The 13,429-nt window shown below is 44.2% G+C and overlaps 1 protein-coding gene across 1 annotated transcript in view; it reads right to left on the bottom strand.

Moving 5' to 3' along the window:
- The window catches only part of MDGA2 (MAM domain containing glycosylphosphatidylinositol anchor 2), a gene marked incomplete at its 5' end in the record, with an annotated part of 153,079 nt that overhangs the window by 21,347 nt on the left and 118,303 nt on the right, over positions 1-13,429 (bottom strand). Inside the window, one exon of the mRNA XM_017738811.1 lies at positions 2,583-2,760. Coding sequence (XP_017594300.1) covers positions 2,583-2,760 — 178 coding nt within the window. The remainder of the gene's footprint in view (positions 1-2,582; positions 2,761-13,429) is intronic.

The following is a 13,429-nucleotide window of genomic DNA, read 5'->3' as shown; positions in this document are numbered from 1 at the left end:
GAAGGGCTTCCCAAGTTAATCCAGAGGGATCTGTGCAATGATAAAACCTGGGAATGGGTTGGAAGGAGGAATTATTCCATGGCTCTGTTTGCAGAAGGAGAAATGTGAGGATGGATGATTTAGGAAAAAGCCCTCCTGCCACAGACCCCACACGCGTGGGAAGCCGAAGGAGGCTCAGCTCCGGGCTGGAATTGCATTTTATTCATGGAAAGCCCCAAATTTAATTTTATCTCCAATTAACGGGGACATCTGGCAATGCCAGAGCATCACTCGAGGATTTCCTGCTGCCCTTCCTTGCTTTAATCCCAGCCTAAGATTCAGCCAAATACTGAATTCAGTCTGGAGTTTTCAAACCAGCTCTAAATCAGCACCACTTTATCCTGAAATGGGAGCAGCGATTCGCTCCAGCGCAATCTCCCTAAGAAACCCAATTTTCACATCTTTTACCTAGGAATTACCTCTGATTCTCCAAAAACCCTCAATTTCATGAGCTCCCTGAGTGATTGAACCTGGAATTAGCTGCAATTGCTGGGAGCTGCATTGACTGAGGCTTGATTTGGAACTAAATTCATGGGTTTGGGTGGAAAATATCATCAGGTGTCACCTGGAGTCTCACGGTTTGGATTGTTCACAAAAACCAACACTCTGTGTCACACCGAGGGACAAAAGCAGACAAGAAAATGAAGGTGGTGAAGCTGAATTTGTCCAGCATCAAAAATTTGGGAAAAAAACCCCAAAACAACCAGGAAAAAAACCCCCAAAATTCCAGTTTTGGAGCAACACAGCTGCAGGACAACGTGTGATGGCTCAGGGGTGGTTGCTGCCTCCATGACACAAAAGTATTCAGAGAAATCAGCCAGAAAGGGAAATCCATGGAAAATTGAGGCCCTACGTTCCCAAATCTGACTGAAATGCCTGGAAAATCCGTGCCCCACTCAGGGTGGGGCTGGCCCTGCAGGGAGGGAATTTCTGCCGCTGGAGGAGCACAAAGTGTCAGGAATGGCTGGGCTTGGTTAGAGCCAGCACAGATATTCCTGAATTTTCCTGCTGTTCCCTCAGCAAGGAGGAGAAAACCTGCTGGAATTTCAGCTGGGTGGTGGGTTTTGGGGTTGGGTGATCTGTTTTGGGCAAGAAATCTTGGGTTGAATGGTTTTCCCCACTGTTTTTAGGTGCAACAGCATGGATGTGGTGACAGTGACACTTCCCAAGATCATGGCTGTCCTCCCTTTAGAAAACAGGGGGATTTGCTCCCTAAGGATAACAGAATCCATGGTGTCACCTGGAGTCTCACGGTTTGGATTGTTCACAAAAACCAACACTCTGTGTCACACCGAGGGACAAAAGCAGACAAGAAAATGAAGGTGGTGAAGCTGAATTTGTCCAGCATCAAAAATTTGGGAAAAAAACCCCAAAACAACCAGGAAAAAAACCCCCAAAATTCCAGTTTTGGAGCAACACAGCTGCAGGACAACGTGTGATGGCTCAGGGGTGGTTGCTGCCTCCATGACACAAAAGTATTCAGAGAAATCAGCCAGAAAGGGAAATCCATGGAAAATTGAGGCCCTACGTTCCCAAATCTGACTGAAATGCCTGGAAAATCCGTGCCCCACTCAGGGTGGGGCTGGCCCTGCAGGGAGGGAATTTCTGCCGCTGGAGGAGCACAAAGTGTCAGGAATGGCCGGGCTTGGTTAGAGCCAGCACAGATATTCCTGAATTTTCCTGCTGTTCCCTCAGCAAGGAGGAGAAAACCTGCTGGAATTTCAGCTGGGTGGTGGGTTTTGGGGTTGGGTGATCTGTTTTGGGCAAGAAATCTTGGGTTGAATGGTTTTCCCCACTGTTTTTAGGTGCAACGGCATGGATGTGGTGACAGTGACACTTCCCACAGCAGAAAAACAAAACAAAAAGAAGAAATTCAGTTATCCATTAAATAAATGCCCCCAAAATAGGGATTTTCAGGGATTTAACAGAGGATTGAATTCCTGGGAATATGGGAAGCAGGATGGATGGATACTGTGTGTTTCTTGTTAAATTGAAGTGGATAAATCTTTGTCCCAGCGACCTTTTAGAGGGAAATTGATAAACGCCCTGGCATTATTTCTTATATAAATTTATAGATTATATCATCTTACACGAGACTACAAACAGTCACTGTTTTTAAAGAAAATAATTCATATGAAAGTAAAAACTGCTCATTCTGGGGAAAAACCCCAACTTTGTTCACAGCTGTTTCTTCAAAACTCATCCTTCAAAACAAGAATCAACTTGAAATCTGCTCTTTTATGAAGACAGCAAAACGATGTCATTATTATGTCATTATTTGGCATGAATTTAATTAAATTTTCCTTATTTTCCTCAAAAAAATGGATGTGATTTTGGGGTTTGGATGTCAGGAATTATTTTGGTTGGGTGTTTTTATTGTTATGGATCATCCAAAAGGTGAATTTTTTCCTCTCTCCCATTTCTCAGATGCTCCTTTTGGGACGACCATGCTCAACACGTTATTCCAGGATTGGGAACGACCACACCATTCCCAGAGCCCGGAGCATTCCCAACTCACATTTCCTTGGATATCAAGTCCTTACCACTGTATTTGATGACCCGAATGGTGGAGTCCCCCTCCCCAAAGCGGGTGATGGGCGTCAGGCGGACCTCGTAGGCCTCGGGCTTGATGAGCTCCGTCAGGTTGTAGGTGATCAATTCCCCCTTCTGGATATTCCCGTTCACCGTGATTTCCTGCTCCCACCAGCGCTGCTGGCCAGCCTGGAATCCAAAGGATTCAAATATCAGAGGTTTTGGGATTTGTCTCCACCTTAGAAAGCAGAGCTGGGCACCCTTCGAAATTCCAAAAGAATTAGAGATATGACAAGGAATGAACCTCCTGAATTATCCCACTGTGCAGAATTTCTGCAACAAACACCACCAAAAATCGGGAATATTTCTTCCAGAGGTCCAATGGGCCTTGGATGTGTTTTGGGGCAGGAAAAGCGTGGAGTTCCCTCAATTCCTGAGGATTTGGGATGCTCACCAGGCAGGGATTACAGCAAAGGACCAAGGGGGTTTGTGGTGACACAGAAGCACCCAGCAGGGGCTGTGACATTTTAAAATTTCAAATTCTCAATTTCTTTAAAAATCTGATTTTTAGATGTAAAATTTACTTTTCAAAATCTGAAAGAACCTTCTTTTTCCTTTCAAAATTGTCCAGCCTAAAATCTACAGAAGGATCCAAATAGCAGAGATTTTGGGATAAATTTGTCTTCACCTTAAAAACCAGTGGGAGCAGAGCTGGGCACCCTTCAAAATTCCAAAAGAACCAGAGTGAACCTCCTGGATTATCCCACTGTGGAGAATTTCTGCAACAAACGCCACCCAAAATCGGGAATATTTCTTCCAAAGGCCACTTCTCCCTGCCGGCTGCCCATCCCCTCCCCACAGAAATCCAATGACCCTTGGATGTGTTTTGGGGCAGGAAAAGCGCGGAGTTCCCCCAATTCCTGAGGATTTGGGAGGCTCACCAGGCAGGGATTTCAGCAAAGGACCAAGGACCAGTTTGTGGTGACACAGAAACACCCAGGGGATGCCGTGACATTTTAAAAACCTCCCTGAAGTCTCGAGTTCTTTAAAAAGCTGCTTTTTACACTTCCAACCCACTTGTCAAAATCCTAAATAACCCTTCATTTTCCTTTCAAAATCCCATCAGTTTCCTGAGGCTGGATTTTCTCCCCCTCAAATGGAATTCCTTGAAGTAAGAGGACATAAATCAACCCTCAGGATTTGTATCCTTATTCCATCCATGAATTTAAAATAACATTGGCCAAGTGCAGTGCAGGAGGAGTCATCTGGGATGGGAATTCCCTGGGTCCGTGGGGTGGGGTCCATCTCCTCGTTAAGGTAACGGGGTTTTAGTGCTGATTTTTGGGGCATAATTTGGAGGTAATAAGAGCACTCTGGGATGGAGTTGGAATTCCAAGCATTCCAATTTTGTTGATGAGTGAGAAGGAAATAGGCTGCTCGTTAATGACCTCAGTGCTTAATTACTACCAAAATCCAAAAGAATGGTTGTAATCCAAAGACGGATGATTTTCCAACAATGGAACCCAAAATGAGCCAACAAAGGCTCCTACGGAAAAAAAAAGGGAAGCACAGGTTTTTGGGATTTATTGATTTGGGATTTATTGGCAGCGTTATCAACATCCAAATCCAATTTCTTTTATTAACCCAATTTCTTTTAATATAAGAAGCGATGAAAAGACAAAATAAAATCTAATTAAGGAGGCGGCACAAACCCAGCCCCACATTGTCCCTAAAGTTCCTTCAAAGTATAAATAAGCAGAAATCATCCCAATTTGGGATTGGATTTTCCAATATTCCTGGCAGATTCCCTGCCTTATTGCAGGCACGATGTGCAGGAAACAAAGGGAAACCCGTGGAATATTCCCCCCATCCCAAGCCCACAGCGCAGGAGCAGCGATGCTCAAAGGAGATGTTCCACAAGGATCCTACCCCTGTCAGAGCCCTGGAATTCTTCCCTAGGATGTGTTTTCCATGGCAGAGTTCACGAAGGATGGAAGAGTCTTTATTCCTAAATTTATTTTGCTGCTGCAATAAAAAATAAACCTGAAATGGTCCTAAATTTACCATATTTCATCCCAAAAAATCAGAATTTGCAGGAATTTTAACAGCTCCAAGCTTTAAATTCAGAGCAAAAATACCAATGCTTTTATGTTCAAGTATTTTACATGAGAACAAGGGGAAATTTCTCCATGGAAAAGTTGGAAAATATTGGAAAAGGGCAGTGGAGTCGCCATCCTTGGAGGGATTTCAAGCCCTGTGGAGGTGGCACTTGGGGACAGGATCGGTGCTGGCCTTGGCAGTGCTGGGAATGGTTGGGTTTGACCTCAGGGGGCTTTTCCAACCTAAAGCATTCCAAGATTCCATGAAATCTCCTTATTTTTATGGATCACGAGCACAGCAAGGCACCCAATGCTGTTCCTGGTATGATTTCTCTGATCTTTATAACAAAGCCAATTTTATCTGGAAGAAATATTTGATTTTTAGTTGGGAATTATAAACAGGAATTTCTAGGATCCACAAACAGGGAATGCATTTTTATGGAGCTAATTCAGCCCAAAAAGGGGAATTCAAATATCTCTTTATTTTTAATTTTGCCTTAACAGATCCCCAAAATATTTAAGTGATGTCAATGCACTCATGGAGGCTGCAGGCCTGAAGGGAAAATTCCCAGATTTTACTTCCACTGGGATTAAAGTTGTTTATTCCTTGCCATGGATCCCAATTTTTATTTCATTTCATTCTTAAAAATGAAATTATCCAGTTGAACACAAGGAATCTTCACAAGGAGATTAAAACCATTTATGCCCCAAAAATATCATTTCATGATTGTGTCCGGCCTGTCCACAGAATTAAGCATTAGAGAACCATAAAAGTCTGGAGAAAACTCAATTCCAACGTTAAAAAATACGTTATTTTTGTAAAAAATAAATATAATTAAGCTTTTTAAGCCACATTTGAAGTCATTATGGCAATAATATTTGTGAGCACTGTAGGATAAAGATTTAAAATATTCCCTAGTCCACCTCATCTTTGGATAAGGAGCCACAGAAACAGAGATTTCCCAAAGAATGTCAATAATTAACGAGGAAAATTTGCAATTCCCAAAACCAATTCCTACCAACTTCAGCCTCTGCTTTGAATTCTTGCCCTTTTTCCACCCCCCAAACAGCAGCAATAAAAATATCCATTATTTTCTCCTTTCTAAGAGAAAAACAATTGGATTTTTCCTTTCGGGAGGATCCCTCCAAAGCCAGCGTTGGATATTGATATTTCTCCATAGGAAGCAACACAGATTTTTGGGTTTTTTTCCCTTGCAATCAACACCAGCTCTGTTCTAATCCTTATTTTTCACCATGGAAACCAGGGGGAAAATAAAAGTCCAAAACATCACAAAATTGTCTCTGTGTTGGATAGAAAGCAACAACCAAGTTTGGATAGGAAAGCCTGATTTTCCAGCTCTCCTGTTGAATAAATAAGTATAGAAAGAAAGAAATATTGAAACATAGAAAGAAATATAGAAAGAAATAAAAATATAGAAATAAATAAATATAGAAAAAATATAGAATACATAAATTAAAATATAGAAAGAAAGAAAGAAAGAAAGAAAGAGATAAATATTGTTAGAGGAAAATAGAAATATAGAAATAAATAAATATATCAATATATAAATAAATAAATATAGAAAAAATAGAGAAATAAATAGATATATAAATAAATATAGAATTAAATAAATGAAATAGAGAAATAAATAAATATAAAAATACATAAATAAAAATAAACATAGAAATATAGGAATAAATATAGAAATCAATAAATTTTTTAAAATATAGAAATAAATAAATATAGAAACAAATAAATATATAAATAAATAGAAATATAGAAATATAGAAATATAGAAATATAGAAATATAGACATATATCAATATATCAATATATATCAATATATCAGTATAGAAATAGATATATATATAAATATATAAATAAATAAACATAGAATTAAATAAATAAAAATACAGAAGTAAATAAAAATAGAAAAAATACAAATAAAAATATAGAAATATAGAAATATAGAAGTATATATAGAAATATAGAAATATAGAAATACAGAAATGTATCAATATAAAAATATAGAAATAAATAAATGTATCAATATAGACATATAGAAATACAGAAAAAATGAACATAGAAATAAATAAAGTTTTAAAAATACAGAAATAAATAAATTTAGAAACAAATAAATATAGAAATAAATATCAATATAGAAATATAGAAATAAATGTATCACTCAATCAATCAATCAATCAATCTAGAACTATATAAACACAGAAATATAGAAAGAAATAAATTCAGGATCTGCCGCATCCAACTTTGGTTTTCCCACTTGGAAAATCAACCCAGCAGTGAAAATGGAGCCATCACTCCAGGAGCTGCTTCCCAAACCTGGGAAACACCAACAGCCTGGGCTGGAAAAGATGGAAAGAATTGAAAACAAATGGAGCCCGAGGTGCCCTAAAAATGGGATTTAATTCCTACAATGCCTTGCGCTGGTGGAAACTCCCAGCCCCAAACTGGAGATGCTCTGATTCCAAGCAGGAAGAGCCCAACGCTGATTCCCTTGGACATCTGGGAATCACTTTGGTTCCTCTGAATGGGAAAAAGCCAAACCCTCATCACCACTCCCCAAAATTCCCTGTACAGCCCATCCCTAACATTGAGCCTAAAGTCCCTTCAAATTATAAATAAGCGTAAATCATCCCAATTTGGGATTGGATTTTCCAATATTCCTGGTGGATTCCCTGCCTTATTGCAGGCACGATGTGCAGGAAGCAAAGGGAAACCCATGGAATATTCCCCCCATCCCACAGCACAGGAGCCGTGAGAAAAAGCCAAGATTGAGGCTTCCACGAGAAAATCCACAAGGAACACAACCATAAAACATCTCCCTGCACCTCAAGTCTTGTGTCCAGAGCTGGAATATCCATAAAAATCAAGATTTGCTTGGAAAAGGAATTTCTGAAGGGGAAAAAGTCTCATAATCAAATCCCTTTTCCTACCAAAGATAAGGATGAAACGCGGGTGGGGAATTGACTTTGGCCAAGCTGGAATTACAGTTTTCCAGCAGCGAGGAATTGACTTCAGCCAAGCTGGAATAACAATTTTCCGATGGTTTGGGAATATTTATGAAGCCTTGAGGGAAAATGGGAGCAGCTTCTGCAGCATTTGTTTGCATTATCCTGTAATTAATTAAGCAGAGCATATCCATCCTGGCGCACAGGAGGTTTCCCTGGGACAGGACTCCTTTTTTCCCTTGGAATATTTCGGAATCTTTCTTCCCAAAGGTGACACCAAAGCAAAAGGGGGCCGTAAATGTGGCAGATTTTTATTCCAGAAGGTTGGAACCACCCTGGTGCTGCCAATAAAAGGGGGTTTATTCCATGTCTTTTATTCCATGTCTTTTGTTGGAAAATTATATTCTCTTGAAGCCTTGGAATGATGGATTTCCTCCGGAGTCAATCCTCTGGGATGATTAAAGATTGATTCTTTCTATGCTCAGATATGTTCATAAAGAATCAACAGCTCCTCACTCCATTGTTCTTGGCCTATTGATTCCCAGCACAAATTCCTTCTGGACTTGACTCCATGAGCTGGACAAGGACCTCTTTAATTAAGGACAATGTTAATTGATGACAGAAAAATTAAGGACAAAGTCAATTAATCCATTGGACACTCCATAAAAAACTGTGGCGGTGTTTAAAGTCATTCCTTTGCAATTTATAACCGCATGGATTGATTTTCCTTAAAAAAATTTAGAGATTTGTTTGGAAGTTTTATATCTAAAATTGGACTGTTCAGCTCACGGACAAATATTCCATTTGCCCACCACAGAGGGAAAACTCCCAGGGAGTGTTTGCTGTATTCCTGCTTTTCTTTCACAATTCTGACTGGAATATAAGCAGAGTTATCCAGGTGGGAACATAAAATTGAGCAGGGAGGTGGCTCCTGTGTCATCTTGGTTCCCAAGGATGGATTTGGAATGACTCAGTGGCAAATATCTGTGATTCAGGCAAGCTGTAAAGGATGTTCTGTGCTTGATGGCAGAGAATCGTGAAATCATGGAATATCCTGAGCTGGAAAGCATCTCAAGGATCCTCCAGTCTGGCCCTGCACAGACACCCCAACAATCCCACCCTGGGAGCAGTGTCCAAACGCTCCTGGAGCTCTGGCAGCCTTGGGAATGTGCCCTATCCCTGGGGAGCTGTTCCAGTGCTTATCCCACCCTCTGAGGAAAGAACCTTTCCCTCCAGCCTGACCCTGCTCTTGATGAAGTTTTGTGTTTTGCCTTTTTTCTTTATACATTTTCGATATTATTCACACGTGTATTTGTGGTTTATTATATCAGTGGCCGGTTTTCCCAGTAATTTCCCACGGCCTTTCCCTCGGCAGAAAGACAAAACAAATTCCAGAGCTCCAAGCCCCGGGAGGTACAAGGCCCCAGTGCTATCTTAGTTCTTCCTGGCCACCAGGGCTGAGGACAACTCTTGGAGATGCATTTCATGGACAGAGCACAGCCAGTGCCGAGGGGAGGCCTCCAGAGAAGGGGCTTGACCTGGGGAGGGAATTCCATCACCACTTGTCCTCTCAATTGGTGCTTTTTATCAATTATTCTGATTTCCTAAAACCTATAAAAACTGTATCCACCCCGTGCGGGTGGGTTTTTGTGGACGTCTTTCCACGACTGCCCCTGAAGGCCTTCCATAAAGATCCACTTTTATGTTACCTCCTACACTAAAAATTATCTCGAGTTTCACTTCCAGGTTGGGCAAAAGGCAACGCCCTGCCCCAGCTCCAGCCGTTCCCTGGAATGTCCCCCAGCTGTCCCTGTCACAGGGAGCAGAGGTTGGAGCTGCCCTCAGGAGGACGTTGAAGGCCACAACGAGGACTCCTCTCAGTCTCCTCCTCTCCAGCTACACAATCCCAGTGCCCTTGGCTGCTCCTCACAAACTTCCCCTCCTCTCTCTCCCTCATTAATATTTCCACACCCAATCAGCCGAACCCCAAACCCTCACGTGTCTTTCCATGTGGAGCTGGTCCCGGCTCCTGGCTGTCCTGCAGAGATGGTTCCCAGCTCCCCTGGATCCAGCTGGGACCAAAAGCTCAAACCCAGCCCAGACTGGGCAGGTGAGGCTTGGCTTCAGCCAGGGACAGACTGATCCAAAGTGTCCCGAGTGAGAGTTGGGCTCTGCTCCCAGGGAACAGCAACAGGACGGGGGGAAAATCAGATGTGCTTGAGGAGGTTTGGGATGGATATCAGGGAAAGGTTCCTCCCCCAGAGGGTGGAATAAGCACTGGAACAGCTCCCCAGGGAATGGGCACATTCCCAAGGCTGCCAAAGCTCCAAGAGGGTTTGGATGCCATTCCCAGGGATACACAGGGTGGGACTGTTGGGGTGTCTGTGCAGGGACAGGAGCTGGGCTGAATAATCCTTGGGATCCCTCCAGCTCAGGATATTCCATGATTCTCTGATTTGGCAGTTGCATGACAAATCACTTTCCCTGCCTTTTCTGCTCTAAAGCCCATTTAACAGTGGGAACAATCATTCCCAATTAAACAATTCCTAATCCAGGAGAACAATCCTGGGCGTGCAATCGACTTTCTTCTTGCAGGATTAGATCAACGATCCTCCTGGACTTGCTCCTCCCATCCAGTTTTATTCTCTCATTGCTTTATAACATTTATCACGTTGTGTAATTGGCTTTTTGTGATACAGACACCAAAAATTCTCTCCTTTCCCCTTTATTTAGAAACACAAATTCCCAAGTCTTTAGGAATAAGGAATGTGGAGTCCAAGGATGCAGAATATTTGAGATGCAGCTTTGATGAGCTACAAACGGACAGCTGAGAAATTCAGGTGTCAGGAACAGCTGGTCCTGAGCCAGATTTATTGTCCGGGATCTGAGGGTGAAAGAGACGGGAACACTGCAGGGAAAGCTGGGCTGAGGAAGCCACTGAGCCAACAACTCAATCCTCTTCCAAGGTGGAAAACAGCTCCGGGTTTGGAGGTGGGGCAGGAATTGGTCACCGAGAGAGGGATCCCTTTTATCGGAGTGAAATCAAACCGCAGCACCGATATCTGCTAAAACCGGGAGAACTGGGATAGAAACCGCTCTGCCTCCGGGTTTTCCACACCGAGGGATGATGAGAAATAATCCTTGAAGCTCTGGATTAGGACACCTCAGTCTGTTTGGTGAATAAATGGGAATTTGGGGGATTTCAGAGCTGGGAGGAGGAGGTTGTTTGCTTGCTTTTAACGACTTTAAACACAGGGACAGAGAGAGGGACTTTGGAGAAAGGACTGGAGTGCCAGGACAAGGGGAATGGCTTCAGACTGGAAGAAAGTAGGGTTAGATGGGATCTTGGGAAGGAATTCCTGGCTGGGAGGGTGGGGACATGCTGGGATAGAATTCCCAGATAAGCTGTGGTTGACCCTGGATCCCTGGCAGTGTCCAAGGCCAGGTTGGACAGGGCTTGGAGTAGCCTGGGATAGTGGGAGGTGTCCCTGCCCATGGCAGGGGTGAGATGGGATGGGATTTGGGCTTCCAAGCCACAACGCTTTGGGATTCTGGGATTCTTTAATCAGAAAGGCAATAAAATGTATCCGCACTCCCTTTCTCCTCAGCCCTTTATCCAGGGCTATGGGATTTGGGGCACAGACAGAGAATTCCCTGCTCTGTTTTCTGCCCAGTGCCCACTCCGCCATCCCAGGAATCCCTTTCCGAGGCACACTGTGGATGTTTGAATCCCCCTGCCCCCACTCAGCGCTGAGTGACAGCACAAGTTAAAAATCCAATCAATCCAGAGGGTGACCAGGAGGAAGCGACGGAGCCATGACCCGCTCGGGGCTGTTTGAGGAGCTTCTCATTCCCAACCCACGGATTCCACAGGCTCCTGGGGCTGGGAATAAAGGAAAGGTGGGAGCTTGAATCTTTTATGGAACAAGCTGGAACAAGCTGCTCTCTGGTTTACAGGGACCAGCTGAATTTTTATGAGTTCTCCACAGAGGAGCTGTTCCTTTTCTAGGTCACCACGGCTGCGGGGACGTGGCTGTCACCTGCTGTCACCTGCTGGGAGCAGCCACCGCGGAGATCAGAGCTGCACACCCTTCCTGGCTGCTCTGGAAAAGTCTCCCTGGTTTAATTCACTTTCATCCTGCTGCCAGGAAATATCGGAGAGCCGGAGGCGCCCACCCGGCGCTCCTCGGATGCTGGGAGTCACTAACTGTTGTCGTTTATTGGGAAGAAATGGGGATTTTGGTTTGGGGGCAGGCAAAGTGTGGGAAGGACTAACTGTTGTCGTTTATTGGGAAGAAATGGGGAATCTGGTTTTGGGGGCAGGCAAAGTGTGGGAAGGGAACAGCTCCACGTGGTGCCAGAGGGAGCCAGAGGTGGCTGGAGCAGCTGCAGGAATGGAGCTGCTCCGGAATCTCCAGGTGAAGCTCCTGCTGCATTTAGGAACCACTATGGAAAAGCACAAGGATGTTCACAGCTGCTCCAAACCGAGCTCAGTGATGGAGGAGATGGAAGTGGCAGCCCAAAAGTGGATTTGTCCAGGTGGATAAACTTCCAGGAGTAGAGAAACCCTCTGAGGGACATTTGGGACCATTTTTCACACTCTTGGAAAACATATTCTTGGAACAAACTGCCCAGGGAAGTGCTGGAGTCGCCATCCTGGAAGTGTGGATGTGGCACTTGGGGACACAGATCTGCGGTGGCTTTGGCAGGGCTGGGGAATGCTTGGGTTTGATGGTCTGAGAGGGCTTTTCCAACCTAAATATTCCATGATTGGACACCTAATGAAAGCAGCTCCTGGAGTGTTGGTGTCTCCAAAGGTTGACCAGGGAATACACACAGGGATGCTTGGAAAAGGAAAAAACCTGGAAGAATCTTGGTCTTTGATTCCGAAGCCAAATCCAAAGCTGAAATGCATCCCCGTCGGAATATTCTTCAGAGGGCTCTTATGGAGAGGGAAAAATGTTCCTTCTGTGCAGGAATGTCTTGGCAGACCTTGGCACATTCCCAAGGAAGTTGAGGGTGACCAAATCCAGGTTGTGACCAAATCCAAGGTTGTCCCCATCCTTCTGCTCCAGGGAGTTACAAATGAAGGGCTGTGCCCAGCAGTGCCCCTGAGAAAGGGAAATTCCCTGTGCTCCACACTCCCTTTTCCATAAATGCTCCATGCAGGAGGATTTGGAGCCTCCTGAGCTGCTCCGGGATCCACACCAGGGGTTCTGATGGTGTCACGTATCCCAGTTTTATGGCTGAATCATTTGGCCACCAAATAAATCCCAAAGCAAATCCCCGTGTGCTCCTAACAGATGAAGCAAGGTCCCACCAGGTAATTCAGTATCCAAAGGATCTCCAAGACAAGTCCAGGAGTTGGACTCGGTGATCCTGGTGGATCCCTTCCACCTCAGGATGTTCTGTGATTCCATGAGAGGCTGCACCTCTCCCTGACCGTATTCCCCATGGACACATGAGGAGAGGCAATCACTTGTTCCCAGTCCCTGCCAGAGCCTCCTTCCCCTCTCCAGAGCTGGGATCTGCTCTGCTCCAGGATCAGGGAAACCTGAGGAGCATGGAAAGCTCATGTTTTCAGGGTATCACATGGAAACAGGCTGGGAAAACCGGGGCTGATCAGTCTGGAGAGGAGAAGGTTCCAGGGAGACCTCAGAGCACTTCCCAGGAACTGAAGGGGCTCCAGGGAACCAGAGAGGGACAATTCCTCAGGAACTGGAATGACAGGACAGGAGGATGGCTTCAAACTGAGAGGGGAAATTGAGGTTGGATCTTGGGAATTGGGA

This window comes from Corvus brachyrhynchos, unplaced genomic scaffold (assembly GCF_000691975.1).
Source record: "Corvus brachyrhynchos isolate BGI_N302 unplaced genomic scaffold, ASM69197v1 scaffold245, whole genome shotgun sequence".
Lineage (NCBI taxonomy): Eukaryota > Metazoa > Chordata > Aves > Passeriformes > Corvidae > Corvus > Corvus brachyrhynchos.
This window is presented reverse-complemented; position numbering and strand designations above follow the sequence as displayed.